At 45.7% G+C, this 16,979-nt stretch overlaps 1 protein-coding gene across 4 annotated transcripts; it reads left to right on the top strand.

The window, feature by feature from the left end:
• Positions 1–71: 71 nt before the first annotated feature.
• Positions 72–15,082, top strand: POFUT3 (protein O-fucosyltransferase 3). 4 transcript variants are annotated; one of them, XM_075488293.1, is made up of 5 exons: positions 72–185; positions 5,269–5,472; positions 7,750–8,035; positions 12,245–13,080; positions 14,835–15,082. In XM_075488293.1, the coding sequence occupies exons 2-5, from the start codon at positions 5,392–5,394 to the stop codon at positions 15,057–15,059; spliced, it is 1,428 nt and encodes a 475-aa protein (XP_075344408.1). In that variant the 5' UTR covers positions 72–185; positions 5,269–5,391; the 3' UTR covers positions 15,060–15,082. The 4 variants fall into 4 exon arrangements, with proteins under 4 accessions (XP_075344408.1, XP_075344407.1, XP_075344406.1 ...); XM_075488292.1 differs by lacking the exon at positions 72–185 and adding an exon at positions 2,968–3,200; XM_075488291.1 differs by lacking the exon at positions 72–185 and adding an exon at positions 2,968–3,200 and having other exon boundaries at positions 5,266–5,472.
• Positions 15,083–16,979: the final 1,897 nt, after the last annotated feature.

Raw genomic sequence — 16,979 nt, 5'->3', positions numbered from 1 at the left:
TGTGGTGGAAAGGGTTAAAGTCGTTAATTCTGGGGTGCTCAAGTTGAAAGGGCTGTAGTTATGTCACATGTTTTACAATGATTTTACAGAAAGAAGAATGGTGCTAGAGCAACAATGAAGGAGTATAAATGCACAGCTGCAAGTCAAAACACAAGATCCAGGATAAGGAATAATCAGGCCCACAGGTGTTCTTCTGTTACTGAGCAGCTTTGTCTCCTTTGGGAAGTCACTTGACCTCCGCACTTTCCTTGCTGCTCTGCCTTTTTTCTGCCCTGTCTATTTTAATGGGTGCGCTTGGGGGAACTTCATTTGTTTCTGCCAGGATGTTTGTACAGTGACTGTTTGGAGTCACTGTTGGAGTTTGGTTGGTGCCTCTGGGTATTATAGATTATAGTAATATCATAATGGAGGGAAAAAAAACAGAGCAATCTACTGAGGGGTTGCATTGGACTGTAGGACTATGAGTAGGGCAAAAAGGAAATGGAGAAAGACGTACCTAGAGACAGAGATTATATCCAGCAGTTCCTAAGTGAAAGAAAAAAGTTATAAAATGCAGAATGTTCTAAAAAAAGAGAGAAAGATCCAAGATAGGCCTAAAAAGAAACAAGTTATATTAAAATTATAAACCGATCAGAGGAAATGTGCACATATGAATGAGAGAAACCTCAAAGGCAGTAAATCCGGGTTTGTAAGAGACAGAGCAGAAAGGGAACTTGCTGTTCCTGACCTGCGGAGGGAGAGGTTGCATTGTGAGTTTGTTAGATACCGACAGCTCTCCATGGGCAGAGGGCACTTGAGACACAGATCTTTAAGAAATCTGGTTTATTAGCTCTGCTCTTTGAGCAACAATATGTTTTTTTTCGTCGTGCTTCCTCCAGAACTAACACGTGATGACCTGCCATTGCCGCTGCTTACGCTGGTATCTTTACCAGCTATTTAACATGGATTACAGACAGGCCAGATCCTGCAATAGGAGTTTATTTCCTCAGAGTGGCATAGCAGGACAAGAAACAAAAGTGAGCTTTTCTGACGCCAGCCACTGGATGGGGCTCGTCCAAGAATATCTTGCTGATGGCATGGCGGGGACAGCAGGTAGGATAGCTATCCCACTGCCCTCGGGACTAGCTTCTGTGTTTTCAGTCTGAACCTGAGGGTTGTTGGGGTCTGTGAACTGCTTCTAAAGGCTTGAGGGATGGTAACTGAGAAAAGCAAGTGTGTTGCAGGAAGCTGAAGCATGTTACAAACAAGTTGTGTCCTCATGAGAGCAACTTAGGAGTTCATCAATTGAGGAAGCTTGAAAGCCATGAGTATAACTGAGTTTTAAAATGACGGACCAGACCAAAACCCAGTGGGATCACAGCAAATCCTTCCATAAACTGTACCAGGCTTCTAACCGCTCAATTTAATTTACTGAAGTACATACTTCTTGTGGCATGGTAGCTTCAGTCCTCTCAGCCTCAGGGCACTCCGAGAGCCTTAAGTCAGGCCTGCAAAAGCAGGAGTCTGCCTTAGCATGGATCTGCTTTACAAAATAATACTTGGAGGTTCTTGCTGCATGCCTCCTAGCTCAGAGTCAGTGGAGATTGTTCATGTTACAGGTCTAATATCTGTAACCACACTTCACAGAGAGTATTAAAACCCCACCTGAAGCTTCTACTTAAAAATACGACTCCAGCACCTAGGACTTTTGGGAAGAAGCAACAAATAGGACGAGAGCTGCGATGAAGCTCTGAACAAAGAGTGAAGGATAAATAACTCTTGTCATGTCCCAGCACTGCAGTGTCAATTACTAGTCTTAGGAGGAGCCTGGTAGCTCAGAGAGGAATGGGAGCTCCGTGGGGCAGCATGTGCAGGAAGAGGTGGGTGCTGCTCCAAATAGGCTGCAGGCAAGCATAGCTATGGAGGAAAGGGGGCAGAGCCACCATGGCAGGGGTCATTTAAACTGCCGCAGAGGGCTGGATTCAGGTTGTCCACTGGGTACCCCTGTGAGCCTCTCGGGAAGGCTGCAGGCATGACCCACTGTAGAGTTAGCACATGAGCTGCGTGCATAACATTTGCACAATTTGTGTCACTCATGCATTTCAGTTGAGGCATATCAGGTGTTGCCTCTGCCTGCTTTGGGGTTCTTCCTCCCTCTGCTCCCCCAGGTAGTTGGCCTCTTGCACCTCCCCTGCCTGCCACGTCTGGGTTAGAAGCAGCAGATACAGCGCTTTCCAGTGTTTGTGTATACATACACATACATACAAAGAAGCATGTAGGTATGAGATATCTCTGTGTTAATACAAATGTGTATCTATGAGACAGACGTGTTATAAATACAAACATGTATGGTTCACGTGTGCGTATTGGGTGGATAAATACAGGCTCTGCCCTCAGCCTGCAGAACCAGCCTGTCAGAGTAAATGTCTTTCACTACAAATAGCAAATGCCAAAAAGTGCACAAAGAGGGGCCCGGTCTCTGGAAACACTGAGCTGGCAGAGAGGACTGTTTCCTGATGGCTTACGCACGGCCCTGCGGGGATGCCTCGGCCGCGCTGGGGGCAAGGCACACTCTGAGGCGGGATGCTGGCCGCAGCTCGGCACCCCAGGGCCCGGGGACGCGTTCCCTCTCTGTGAGCCGCGGCCGGGGATGCGTTCCCTCTCTGTGGGCCGGCTCTCCAGGCCCTTCGGGGCTTCCCAACTTCCATGACGCATTTCTGACAGCCCGCTGGCTTGATGCAGTCAATCCAAGTCCTCGTCCAGATAGCAACGGCTAAAATAACGGCACTGTTGTAAGAAACATAAAACCGCAAAGAGCGCGGTTATGCTGACAGCTATAGAAATCGGTGACAGGGACGGATTTCTTCGGGGGGGGCGAGGTCTTGCCGTGCGGGACTTGCAGGAGGAGCGGGGGGGGTGGGGGTGTGTGGAAGCGATGGCGCTCGCAGGCCGATGAGCCCCCTGCGTTTCCTCGTCGAGGCCTTGGGGACCCCGACAAGGGCCGCCCCCCCCGCGGCGGCTGGCGGTGCGGTGGGCGGAGGGAGGCGCGGATCCGCCGCCCCCCCGCGGGGCCCCGCGCAGCGCTGGCCCAGCAGCCGCCCCCGCCTGCCTCCGCGCAGCGAGTAGGTGCACACACTGAAAGTAAAATAAGAAACCCGCCCCAAACCCCCTCAAAGCCAACCAGAGGGGGACGGCGGTGAGGCGGGAGCGACTTTCTCGGGGTGAGTACGGCGGCGGGCGCCTGGCCGCAGGATGCCCGACCCAGGGGCGGGGAGCAGGGCCGGCGCTGCAGCCCCCGGCGGGGCTGCGGGACGGGCTGAGCCTCGGGGAGGGAAGGGGCGGCGGTGGCGGGGCAGGCACAGCCCCGGCTGCGATGCTGAGCCCGGAGAGGTGCAGCGTGGCAGGGCTGGAAGGAGAGGCGGCAGGGAGAGCCGGTCGGAAGTTTGGAAGGATTTGCAGGGAGCTGCTGCTCTGGCAGGACAGCCGGGGGCGGTGATTTGTCCTTCTTCCCCAAGCCCTCAGGGCCTCCGCTCGGCCTGACCGAGGCGGGGAAGCGCTGCAGGGTCTTTGCCAGCGGCGCTGGGACGGGCAGCGCCGTGTGCGGCCCGCTCCAAGCAGGGCCGCTGCGCGAAGTGCGGAGCCTCGGGCGCTGCAGGGGCGAGAATGAAGCCGTGACCCAGTGCAATGCCCTGCGGCACCTGGTACAGCACACCCGTGGTGTGGGCAGTTCCCCCTCTAGAAGAATACCTAAAAATGGGACGATTACTACTCTTTTACCGGGACAGGGGGTAGGAGGCCATTCAGTGGGTCATCAGAGTCTTACTTTTTGCCATGCAGAGGGCAAGACGCGTGGTATTAAAGGTACTGTTCTGCTCCAGCGTGTGCCTCGAGTACATTTTCACCAACACAGTTGTGGGCAGAATTCAGCCACTTCCCCTCCTGGTGCCCTGTTTTGGCTATGATGCAGGAGGCACAGAAGGTGCAGGGGCTTTAAAAAAGATGCTACCTGATTTGAGAAGCACTCAGCTGGCAGCCGTGCACTTTTGTGCCCACACAAAATCTTCAAAAGCAGCTGTCCCATGCCGAGTAGAACTCACACAGCATGGTTTCATGTGAGGTTTTACTAAAGAGGCTTTTCTGATGGTCGATGGGAAGGGATGAACTCATGCTGCAGCGGAAGCAGAAACAGGATCATTTTTTTGCCTCTATCTGCCAGCGCCACAGAGGTAGTACTACAGCAGGCAGTAGTTTTGGGACCCATCCCTCTTTGTCAGGTTTTTGGAACTTTGTGAGTGGGATTAGGATGGGGGAAAGCTGGCAGGTACGTGCACATGGAGTCAATCCAACCACATACACCTTCTTTTCATAGAGGACCAGCCTGAATTACAGGAGGCACATCTCTGAAAGAGGGGAGTTTTAAAATAGCAATTTATTAAACATTTTTGGTGTGTGTTTCTGCTTTCTGAACTTTCAGAATACCCACATTTTCAAACTTTACTCCTCTGCATTGAGAGATAAAGACTTATCTTTCTCCCATCCTCTTTTTTTTTTTTTTTTTTCTTTTAAGATGCTGGAATATGCACCTATTCCTATTGTCAGGAGTTGGTATTTTCACACAGTAACATCCAGCATGCAGCAAAACAGTAGGACTGTGAAAGCGAAAAAAAGTGTTGGGGAAGGGGAAGAGTTATTTGAGGAGAGGCAGACCAGCACAGATATAGATTACAGGGGCAGGGGAACTTCTTAAATTTAAATGTTTTTAGGTGGGGAGAGAGTTTGTGTGTGTGCTGTATGGTTACTTTATCTGTGCATTGGGCTCAATACACTGGTGAACAGAAGTCCCAGAAGACTGCAGTGTAGTAAGTCCCAAGGCCAGATAGTTGCGTGCCTCCTCCAGGAGCATTTTCAGGACTTGCCCAGGGAAGGAAAGTCTTTCATCGCTCAGCTGGTTGTGAGTCTGCTGAAAAGCAGCACAGTTTGCCATCTGAAACTCAGGAAAATGGCTGCCCTCCCACACAGGGCTGAGCCAGGCCCATCAGTGTCTCTCTACTCTGGCTGCAAGGGTGAGAGGATGTGTGACCCTGCTTAGAGAGGATGCCCAAGTCCAGGATGACAGAGGGAGAGTAGATGCCTGGGGCTGTGCATGTGAGTGCTGTTTTGTGCAGGCTGCTTTCTGGATACCTGGCTCAAAATGTGACTCTGGCACCTACAGAAAGCTATGGGTAGACATCAAGCTAGCCACTGAGCTTGAGGCGCGGTCTTTATTGATGCTGTACCCTTTTTCAGCAGCGGTCACCATGAAGAGGAGTAAGGATGGAGTGGGAAAGCCCTGCAGCAAAGGCTGAAGATTTTAGACAAACTGGCCTTCCTCGTGCCTAGCTCTAACTGCTCTGGCCATCCTGGCAGTGCAGCATGATTAGGATGAGGAGGAAGAAGCTGTGGGCATCTTGCTTCTGCTTTGCAGCTGCCTTTTTCCTTGTGATGACACTCCAGGTACAGGGGAAAGGGGAGGGTATGCATGAGAACACTCTCAAAGTATGACACAATTCTGGCAGATGAGAGAGAGCATGGAAGGCGACAAGTGTTTTCTGTAACAAGTCTCTGCTTTAAGAGGAGTGTTTAAAGTTTAAAGAAACTCTGTCAGCAGCATTGGCCTGGTGGTAATAGCTGACATTACACAGAGAACACCTTTCTTGTATAGCTCCTCGGCTCCTGGAGGAGTTTCTCAGGAGTGGTGTACCATACCGTGCCATATTGTGTTGCCTCCATCCAGCATTGCCTCCTCTGTTCATGTGTTTGAACTCATTAGGCAGGGAGGCAAGGCTGGACCCATTTCATAGTAATATGGCAGACAGACCAGGAAAATCTGAGCACATCAGTAAGTGGTGATGGAAATCTGTCCATCAGTCCTGACTCAAAGGCCATTCTTAGTGTTGGGAAGTCCAGTAGCTGGTCAGTAAAAAAATGCATGAGAGAAAAATCAATGTGGAGGCATATTAATTTGTGGCTGGTGCAGGTTACCCTAGATTTTTGTTAGAAGAGAACAACTTTTAGAGAGAACAACAACAAATTGAATCGGCCTTGGCTGGCAGTCATGGGCCTGTGGGAGACTTCAGTTATGAGAGACTTCAGTTAGGACCTTTATTGGGAGCGTTTGTGACTCCACTGCACCTCCACAGCTAAGCAGGTTTGGAGCTGGTTAGACCTTCCCTGTGCCTAGCTGGGATTTTTGTCTGGGAGCGTTCACTGGGCGGTGACGCTTGGTGCCCTGGTGCTGGGACTCCTGTAGCAAATGAGCTGTCGATATAGATGGGGTGTATCGACCCCTAGGAGTTCAGGGAGAGCTACTAGAAATTCTGTGCAAATATAGAAGACTTAAATTCTTCCTTAAATTCTGCCAAGGCAAAATTTGGAAGCAAAGGAGGAGCATGTTCCTGGAGAAACCTGGACATGAGGAAGTTACAGGCTTATTTCAATTACATTGCTGCAGTTACATCTTGTCAAACTATTAGACATGTGAATCTTTTCCCTAGCTAGTATCTTGTCCACTCGCCAATGTGGGAGTGTTTTCTGTATTTTTCTGTACAGCTGCACTTTGCACAGCCTCCTGTGTGTGCTGTTCCAGTATCCCGTGTTGCACAGAGCCTATTTAGTCTAGCTACAATCAGTGTATTTTGCTACACAGTGAGAGCGAATGACACAGCAAACAGCAAAATGAATGCATGCAGTAAAGCTATCAGGGAAGATAAATGTTTTCAAACAACTTAATATAAACAACACTCTCCCACTTTCCAGTATCCTCCTTCAGAGCCATCCAACAAGTGAAAGTAGTGTGGCCAAAACTGTCTGGTGGGTTTGAGTTCCCCCATCATTCTTGCAGCTGTTCCTGGGGTGGCATTATGCACTGCCAGTGAAGGCGCATGCACAAAAAGCTATTTGCATGGTAGCAGGAAGGTCTTTGCCCCACTAAAGCTAAGAGCAGGAGCTATGTATCCTGTGGCAGTACCTGCTGGCACCATTTCTGTTACTTCACTCAACAGAATTCTCTGCCACAGGACACTTTTATGGCAGGTACTACCTGTAGAAAAGAGTGGTGGCTTCATGGGCACCAGAAATACCCCAGATTTTCTGGGGACTTCTCTCTCATGGCTGGTGGTGAGCAGTGTTAGAGGCTTCTCCTATGGGTGCAGAATTTTTAACGTTCCTCATAGGGTTTCAGATCTGTAAATGATGGTTCATAGTGGTAGGTTGTTTACTTCTCTGCATAGAAATGGGATTTTTCTCCTCTAGCTAGCCATGAAGTTGTAGTTATATTGTCTTTAAGACCTGTCCTCACCTGGGGTATTCAATCAGTGGTTTAAAAATTAATAAGGGTGAGTACAGGTGGCCACACAGAGACATGAAAACTTCATCTTTTTTTTTTTTTACAGCTAATTTCCAGAAGAAACCTGGCTACTGAAGGGCTGTTCTCAGTTTTGTGCTTTTTCCAGGGAGAAAGCAGAAGTTGTGTTGTTAAATCATACGTGATATGGCCATATCTCAGTACAGAAATGTATTTCCTGCCTCCTCCTTACAAATTCAAATTAAAGCTTTTGCTGTTCTGACATAACATGACCTGGATGGTGGCTGCAGTCAGTGAAACTTCAGCATATGATAGAAACTTCACATGCAGACTTAGTTAGTGCTTGATGCTTAAACTCTAATTTGTCAAGCAGATGTCCTGGGTAATGACAGTGATACGCTGTGATATGTATGTTTATTTCCCTGAAGGTTATCACTGAACTGGGCAATTCAGAGAATAAGGTGGCAGTGATCTCCAGTTTACACAGTGGCCCATTAAAGCCTGTGGAGAGACACGCTTTTCAGTTTAAGAAGCAGGAACTTCACAGCAGCTTGAAGACAGAGTCTGATGTAAATCACTACCCCATCCTGCTCTGGTGGTCTCCCCTAACTGGAGAAACAGGGAGATTGGGTCAGTGCGGAGAGGATGTTTGCTTCTTTACAATCAACAAGACCTACCAGCACAATGAGATGACGAGAGGATTTCTGTTCTATGGTAAGGATGTGTTTCTTTTAAAGGAGTAACTTTTCCGCCTGCCCAGTTATTTTCCTTTAGAGATTAAATATTCTAGGTGGCAATCACTGAGAGCAGGAAACTTAGGCAGCTCATTGTGCTAAACTTTGCCTGGTGCTGAATACCATCATCAGAGATCCAGAGATGCACGTTCTCTGTAAAAGTACTTTTAAAAGTGACCGTGCACGTCTGTGGGATGACTGTTGCCTTGTCTCATGCTGCTTTCCAATCACATATGCTCCCTGTTCATGGGAGAAAAGATCATTTCCCATAGCTGCCAAGTCATGAAAGACAGACTGAGATCAAGCCAGCTTTTTCCAGTCTTCTGGCTTGTCACCCCTAGCAGAGGTTCTGCAAGGCCTTTGTTGCACTTGTGCAAGTCTTTTGTCCTAAAATAATGCCCTCGCTGGTAACTGTGCAACTCCCCTGCCTCATGTGCCGAGAGATTGCTAGCAGACTGTAAATGGAAAGTAGTGAAAGAAACCTATTGATTCTGCACAGGGTGCAGCAGCTAGTGCAACCTTCTGAGCTGCTCTGGCTCTGCAGCCTCAGAAACTTCCCACTACGTGTACTGTAATGTGAATCTACAGAACACAAAAGATGTATCTTTTAAAAGTAGGCCTTATTTTTGTTAATTTTGTTCTTTTCCCCCACACAGTTGCTTTTCAGAGAAAAAGTGAATTTTAGGTGGAAAAATAAAGCCAAATGCTTTTCTGTGACTGGTAGGATCAGTTCCTTTGTATGGAAACAAAATAAAACAGTCCTGAATCTCATTCACTCACTGAGGGGACAGGTGAACTGGAAATATAGGAAAGAGGGGCCTTTAGCTTGGTTATTAACAGTGAACCAAAAACTTCTCACCACTAATCTTTTCAGAGCTCCAAGTAGGTCAGCTTTGTCAGTTGATAATATAGTGGTCAAGCATGAAAGTGAAGGAATAACAGCAAAGGAATGAGAAGCTGACCCAATTAAAGACAAGGAAAGCTGGGTTTGCATCACATGAAAGCTGTAAAGTCTGGTATTTTTGGTCTCTGGTAGTAATTCTGTTTGTTTGTTTCAGCATTAGGAAGACTATTACTGTCAATTTTTAGCAGGCTAGTGGACATGGTTTACTTACTTATTTTTAAAGGACTATTTATACTGGGCAAAAGACTCTTGTGTTATTTTTTTCTTTTTCTAGTGTTGCTGGCTACAAACTGTGTAAAGACAAGTGTCAAGATATGCGAAAATGTTACTTATTTTTAAACCACAATAAATGATCTCACAATGCTAAAACCTGCAGAGACAAAGCTCATAGGTGGTCTTGAAGGTGAAAAAAAATGCTGCATCAATACGGAAAAGCTTCACACACACACACACACACACACACACTCTGACCTTGATACACTGAGTTGTGGGCCTGCAAAAAGGCAGATTTTGGTGTTCCAGAATTTCCCTCTAAACAGCCTGCTGAGTGAAAACTTGAATATCTGCATTTCCCTGCTAAGGTTGGTTCAGGGCACAGTTTCACCTTCCAAAGAAACTGCATTCATTTTCCCCTTGGTCAGTGAGCTAGTCAAGAGGAGAATGATCCAAAGCTTAGAAAAAATCTGATGCAAAAATATGGGGTACAGATGTTTTCCAGCAGAACTGCTTTGCTAGGAACACCTGCTTTTCTGCAGCTTGTCCTGACTTACTGTCCTGGCCTGGGATGCCCCTAGGTGTAGGTGATGACTTTGTCAAGTGCCACCGTCTCCTGTTTGGAAGTGAGACGTGGCATCCACTTGCTGGATATTGTCTCTGCTTTTGGAAGGGATTCCCAACTCCACCGTTTCAGTGTCACATACTTCACAAGAGTTTTACGTGTAGCATTAGCTACCAATGCAACTGACTCAGCATGAGCTGGATCTGGTGCCATGCTGTCAGAGCCTCAGGGATATTGTTCCTAAGGGAGGAGGATGTCTGGCTTTTCTGCGCTGGAGTTTTGAGTCCTTGGAGTATGAATCCTGAATGAAAGATGTCTCGTAAGATGCAGGACTCCTGACAGCATCTGTCTTTCTCTTCTGCACTTTGCCACATATCTAAGATTTCCTAATTAATAGTTTGGAAGTTGAAATTGCTCGTAATTGTAGTCTTCTTGTGCTTTCTTTATCCCCTCATAAGCTCCTTTATTTCCTTCATCTCATGGGGTAGGGAACATGTTGATGTTATTTTCCCTTTAATCCTTAAAAGATTTTTGTCTTCTTGCTGGACTGAGTTTGATTAAATGTTACACTAGAATCAGTCATTCTGATGTGCTCTGATCTATAGTGCATTTTTTAAAAGTTTCCCTTTGCCTAATTCTCTCCTTGTTTATTAAGTTTTACATGTTGCATTCTTGTCTCTCTCTCTTATCCCTTTCCTTGTCTTGTTCTTTCCTGCATTTTCCTTCCTTCTTCCCTGCAATACTACCTTAAAGAGGGAGCACTGTTGCGAGAGACAGACCTGAAGTGCTATGGTTTCAATCCACAGCATTTCATTATTGTCTGTATGCTCTGCTGCTTCTCTTCTGGGCGTCGCTTAGAACAAAGTGTTTTCAAAACCAGATACGCCTTATAAGCTTCCCTGTGAGAATTTGATTCACTTTCAGTTTTCCTCACCTTCTTGTATCACTATAACACATCAGAACCAGAGGCAGCAAATAACATTTTTCAGTGAGTGGCACAGCCCTTCATCCTTCTAGTGCTGAGGGCTTGGGACCACCCTTCAGTGGAAAACAGAAGGTCAGGTACTTAGTGGCCTCAAAAAACCCTACCTGATGCTCTTGAAGGATCTTGCTCTGTAGGAGGCTGTTATGTTACTGGCAGCTGACATCCATCTTCACTGCAGTACCGAAGTCCTATGGTATAAGGTCATTGTTGGAGTCATCTTGGCAGGCTTGTGCAGCCACAAAGACCACTGGGCATTTTTTTTCCTCCTTTATGTATTAGTTTTTAGATTAAAATTGTGTGTTAGACTTTTGCTAGCTCCCTCTTTTTTCCTATCAGTGGTTTGAGGTCAAGGGTAGAACAGAGAATGAAAAGTTACACGTGTGACTGGGATGGTAGAATAGCTTGTCCAAAGAGAAGGGATTTGTGGTGTTTTCTATACCAGCTGTTCACTGTTTGTTTCAGTTTATGAACCTCCCTTGTTTGAGAATACCAGTTAAAAGTTTCGTATATTCAGTGCTTGTACTTAAGTAAAAAATAGATACAGTTATGAGACGGGGAGGAAGTATCTTGACAGAGATTCATCAGCTTTGCATTTAATGTGCAATAAGACTAGTCACATGAGTGTAGTACAGTGGTACTGAAGGGAGAGCAAGGGCCAGATTCACGAGCTGGTATTTTGAATTCAGTTTTGCACAGACGAGCCTTTCACAAAAGGCTTCTAGGTTTGTCCTAAAGCTTCCACCACAGCTTTCCTTATTTTTAATTAATTTCCTAATGCTACCTAAGGGAGGCACAAGCAGCTGCAGTGCCTCCACTCTAAAAACAGTGGTCTGTTTTTAGAGTTTAGACATGGTTATTCTTATACTATTGGCATTAATTTGAGGAGCCATCTTCTACCAGAAGCTACTTTTTTATATATCTGGTAGGCAGCTGTGATACATCACCTCTTAATTCTCTCTTGGATAAAATAAATAGATTGGTTTCCAAAGTCTTTCTAGTACAATGTCTTTCCAAGACTTGAAGTCATTCCTGTAATTTTCCTCCTTAACCCTGTCCAATATATAGCATCTTTTTTGTTGTTTTGCTACTAGAATTAAATTGAGCTCTGCAGTAACCATTTCCCTCACATCATAGACAGAGGCAATACCATCTGTTCCCCTATTTACAGAACCAGGGGATTATTAAGCATCTTATTAGTCTCATTTCAGCGCATTAAAATGTAAAATTCCTAGTGAGCCTTTGAAATGAAAGGCCTTTAAACTAATATGAAGTGAAAGGAAACCATTTCTAGTATTAACTACTGATCCCCATTCTCTAGATTCTTCTGCTGCCAGATTCAGTTTTATCTGTCGTAATACTCCTCTGTCTTCACGTGAATTGCTCTCTTTGCAATACTGCCTTATAATGTCATAAATGTGACGGTTGTAGGACTGATATTAAATTAAAACTACACTTCTGTGTCATTGTAGTTAGTGTGGCATGATAGATGGGGGCAGACTAAACAGTGTTTGCTTTTGTCTAGGTACTGACTTCACTATAGACAGCCTACCCCTCCCTCGTAAAGACTATCATGATTGGGCCCTTTTCCATGAAGAGTCGCCAAAAAACAACTACAAACTCTTCCACGAACCGACCATCACCTTATTCAACCACACTGCAACCTTTAGCCGCCATTCTCACCTACCACTGACCACTCAGTACCTTGAGGGTGTAGAGGTCCTGAAGTCATTGACGTACATGATCCCACTGCAGATGAAGAACAGCCTGAGGAAGAGGCTTGCACCACTTGTATATGTGCAGTCTGACTGCAACCCTCCTTCTGACCGGGACAGCTATGTGCGTGAGCTGATGTGCCACATTGAAGTAGACTCTTACGGGGAATGTCTGCATAACAGAGACCTTCCTCAGCATCTCAGAAGTCCAACTGCCATGGATGATGGGAACTTCTATAAAATACTGGCACAGTACAAGTTCATTCTTGCTTTTGAAAATGCTGTCTGTGAAGACTACATCACTGAAAAACTCTGGCGGCCGCTGAAGTTGGGAGTGGTACCAGTGTACTTTGGGTCTCCCAGCATTGTAGACTGGCTTCCTAGTAACAAGAGTGCAATCCTGGTATCCAGTTTTTCACACCCTCGGGAGCTGGCCCACTATATCAAAACACTGGATACAAACGATGGCGAATATGAGTCCTACCTACAATGGAAACTGAAAGGAGACATTTCCAACCCAAGGCTTCTTATGGCGATGAAGGAACGCAAGTGGGGAGTGCAAGATATCACCCAGGACAATTACATTGACACCTTTGAGTGCATGGTGTGTAACAGAGTGTGGGAAAACATCAGAAGGAAAGAAAAGGTACTTGAGACTTTGTCCTTGTGTCTCAGAGAGGCTTTAAAATGGCACTAGGCTCAGATTTGTCCCAGGAAGTTTGGTTACCAGATTTCTGGCCAGCCTACAACCACTGGTATTGAAATGCCATTGGGTTGTGCATCCTCATGTCCAAAGGTGTTGGAAAAAGGTGTGGGTGCATGGCCAGATCATGTGTTCCTCATACTGCTGCAGAGCTTGAGCTCAGACACATTGACTGTTTAGCTGGTGGTCATTTCAGCGGAAGGCTTGAATGGTTCAGGAAGGAAGTTTTTATTAGGCTACAGAAAGTAGCCTAAATCTCTGACTTGCTTTAGATGACCTGGAACATTTAGAAACAGGTTGCCTAGAGAGGTTGTGGGATCTCTGTCCTTGGCAGTGTTTTAAGACTCAACTCAGTGCTTCCCTAGGCAATCAGATATGATTAGACCTGCTTGGAAGAGGGAACTGGACTAGACAATCACTGGAGGACCCTCCTGACTTAAATACTCTATGACCGTCTGGGTCTGCATATGTGTGGGTATGTGCAAACCTGTAGTGACAACATGCCATTGTCTATGGCCACATTTGGTGACTAAACATTGAAACATCGATGTTTAAGCCAGGTTGTGCATTTGTGAGAGGAAGTGGACCTGTTCCTCTGAGTCTAATCCTCTTGAAATTATGCTGATAGAGACCAGCTAGAAATGGCTGTCTTATCAGGAAGCCCATCACTGAGGGTCCAGCAGTCTTGCAAGGGTGCCAGCCGTGACACCGGAAGGCCATTTGAAAGGCACCATGAGCTGTTCAGTCTCCTGAGGCTACCAGCTGTGGTGGATTTGTTTGGTATAAACAGAGCATTGCTTGGAATTAGACTGAAGCTAAAAACTCTCACCACATACATTTCTGAGTTGATGGATACTCATTTTAATTGCCACATTCCTTTAAGATTTCCAGGTTTACGTACCAAGAGTCAGCAGCCATTTTTTAAACTCTCCACGAGCTCGGTTATCAGCATTAATCAAAAAAACCCTTTTTGTGTCCAGTAACAGAACTGGTCAATGGCTCTAGTATCCTACAGCTGTCCTACATCCATTAGGCCATATTTTAGCTGGTCACGGTCTGTGCAATACACTATGTGATCAGCCAGGTGAAGGGAGATGAAGAAAGCATTTGAAGTTACTAAGGTGAGCCGAAGTGATGGGAAATGCAAACTGGTAAGCATTACATTTAGCCAGGCTTTCCTGTTTGAATCTGTTGCAAATCTGGACAGATGTCCTCTTTTTGAGCTAGGAATACAACCATGGAAAGGTATAAATAGGTTAGATACAGATACTCCTTCCCCATGCTCTTGTGGCTCTTTAGTCAAGAATACTATGAAGACCTCTTTGCTCCCCTGGTCAGATTCATGGCTTGTTTTTTCTCCTTAAAGAAATCTCATTAAGTGTGTGCGTATTTAAGATGAAAAAATAATATAATGATGAAAATAGAACTCCTTGCTTAGAATTTCAGTTTGGGTGGGTTGGTTCTGCTCATTTTCAGCCAGACGTGATCTGAGACTCTGGCTCTTGTCAGCATGACTGGCTTTGTCCTGGGCACTTTGAGGAGAGCTTCCCCTCTGACATCCACAAGGACCTGGCTAGAGCCTGTAGTGGGAAGGAAAATGTCACTGACATGCTTTGATTGTTTACTAATGGCATAGCACCTTTCTTCTCTGTCTGCCAGGGTCCCTGAATAACCCTTTTATTTGTCTCCATTGCCAGGGATGGCTGCCCCAGAGGTGGAAGGCTCAGGTAAACCATCTGAGCTGCCCTAAACCAGAGGCATTCTGGTTCTCATCTTCAAACCCTGGCTGGACTTCTCTACAAGAGATGTGGATACGCAGCTTCGAACAATCCAAGAAAGAAGCCTGGGCGCTGAGGCAGCTGGTGGAAAGGAACAGGAATTTTACTGCTCAAGAATTTTGGATGCTTGTATTCAAAGAATAAACACAACGACCTGTAAAACAGTGAGCTCCTTAGAGTAATCTGTTGAATTTTCTTTTGTAGGTGACCTTATCATACATAGGATTGGTAACCATAGGAAGTAGACCTGTAAGACTGAATTTAGTATGTTCAGTGCTCAAGGGGTACTAAGGACTGCTAAACAATAGGATCACCCTGCCAGGTGATATGTATCCATATATATTTATATTTAGAATGATTTATATTTATATTAATTGTCATTAGTTCAGATGTTTGAGCATTAAGGCACAAGTTGTGAAGGTTCTCAAAGCCCAGTTTTAAGCACAAAGCTAATTCCTATGAAGCAGATGGATCTCCCTCCATCTTTAGATACATAACTGTGTTCAAAAAGGAGTTCAGGAACCCTTTTTTCCCAGTCCAGGAGCCTCCTTTGCTGCACTGATAGCTGCATTGAGCTGGAGAGCAGCTGACACCATTGCACTGGTACAGCTTCTGTGCTACTTTGGAGGTAGAGGAAAAACTTGGGACTTTGTCCCTAGCTAGCTGTTTATTATCAATTTTCCTGGCATCAGCAGATTTAGCGGGGACTTGGCGGGCTTTGTGTCCTGACAGTGAGTGCCAATGTAAAGTGCATTAGTGCTTGGCACAAGGAGGCACCATCTGTTAGTGTCCAGGGACAGATTGAATGAAAAACGTGCTGGCTCAGATTTACCCACCATCTTCTGCTAAAAATAAGCAGAGCACATGAATATCTCTACTCCCCAGAAATAGGGCTGGCCTCAATCTGACTTACCTTCTTGCCTCTCTGATGATGGACTAGTATTTGTATTACATATAAGCATGGAATTATGTGCTTAAAAGGGCAGGGATAAAACTGAGAGTCCACTGGTGCTGAAAAGTCTTCAATAGGCACAAAGAGAGGTAGGCAAGCAGCCTACCTGTTTTAACACAGAAAACCCCAAATTATATGACAAAGAAAAAAACTTGGTGTTCTTGGTCATCACTTGCCAAAGGACATGCCTTTTGCCTGGTATGCAGACTGTTGCAGTTTTCATTCCAAGTTCTTCCAGCCTCAGTGTGTGGAGGAGTCAACTTCCACGGGATCTGCAAAATGGCATTATCTGGGTGAAGCCATTCAGATGAGGGACAGTCATTCATACACATGTCCACGTATGATGACACAGGCAAATGTAACTACTGATATGAAGTTCTTCACATTGCTGGAAATGCAGATTTTCACCTGTGTCACGGGTGAGTGGAATGCACCTCACTCAAAAGAGAGAAGCAGCAATATGTTTTATTGAGGTAAAATAATAATTTGACAGAGTTCAATAAATTCGATGGAATTTAACAAAGTTTAACAGTGGTTTACCAAGGTTCAGTAAGTTTGATGGCAAGGTTCACGTTGCTAATTACTGCATGGAAGAAACATACAAAGGAAAATTGAGTTAGCATCGAGTTAGAATGATTCATGCAGAGACCAGAGACACAAAGGGTAAGGAAAACCCTCCCATTGAGTCACGAGGTTCAGCGTGGACCCCCTTGCTTTCTAAACTCCTTATGAAGCCTAGGTGTGGCTAGGTCCAATCTTAGTCTCAGACCTGGACAACGGTTTATGTCTGATGGAACTATCTATGTAAAGTTTATAATAACTAATATTGAGTAGCTACATGGATTAGTGATGTTTCATTAGTATTAATTCAGCGTGCTAGCAGTCACTTACCGAGGATCTACTGCAAGTAAGGGATCTCTCCATCTTGGGCAAGGGATCTTAGTCTCAGGTAAGGGATCTCAAATCTTGGGAGGCATCCCTGCTCAAGGGGAGAGTCACCTGGCATGCAGTCCAGGTGCAATTCAGGAGAGCTCAAATTGGGCTCATCCTGATGGTAATATTTATAGAGTGAAGTAGCTGGCTGCTAGTCAATAGTATAGGCAAGACAGATG

Source organism: Mycteria americana, chromosome Z (genome assembly GCF_035582795.1).
Source record: "Mycteria americana isolate JAX WOST 10 ecotype Jacksonville Zoo and Gardens chromosome Z, USCA_MyAme_1.0, whole genome shotgun sequence".
Taxonomy (NCBI): Eukaryota; Metazoa; Chordata; class Aves; order Ciconiiformes; family Ciconiidae; genus Mycteria; species Mycteria americana.
This window is presented reverse-complemented; position numbering and strand designations above follow the sequence as displayed.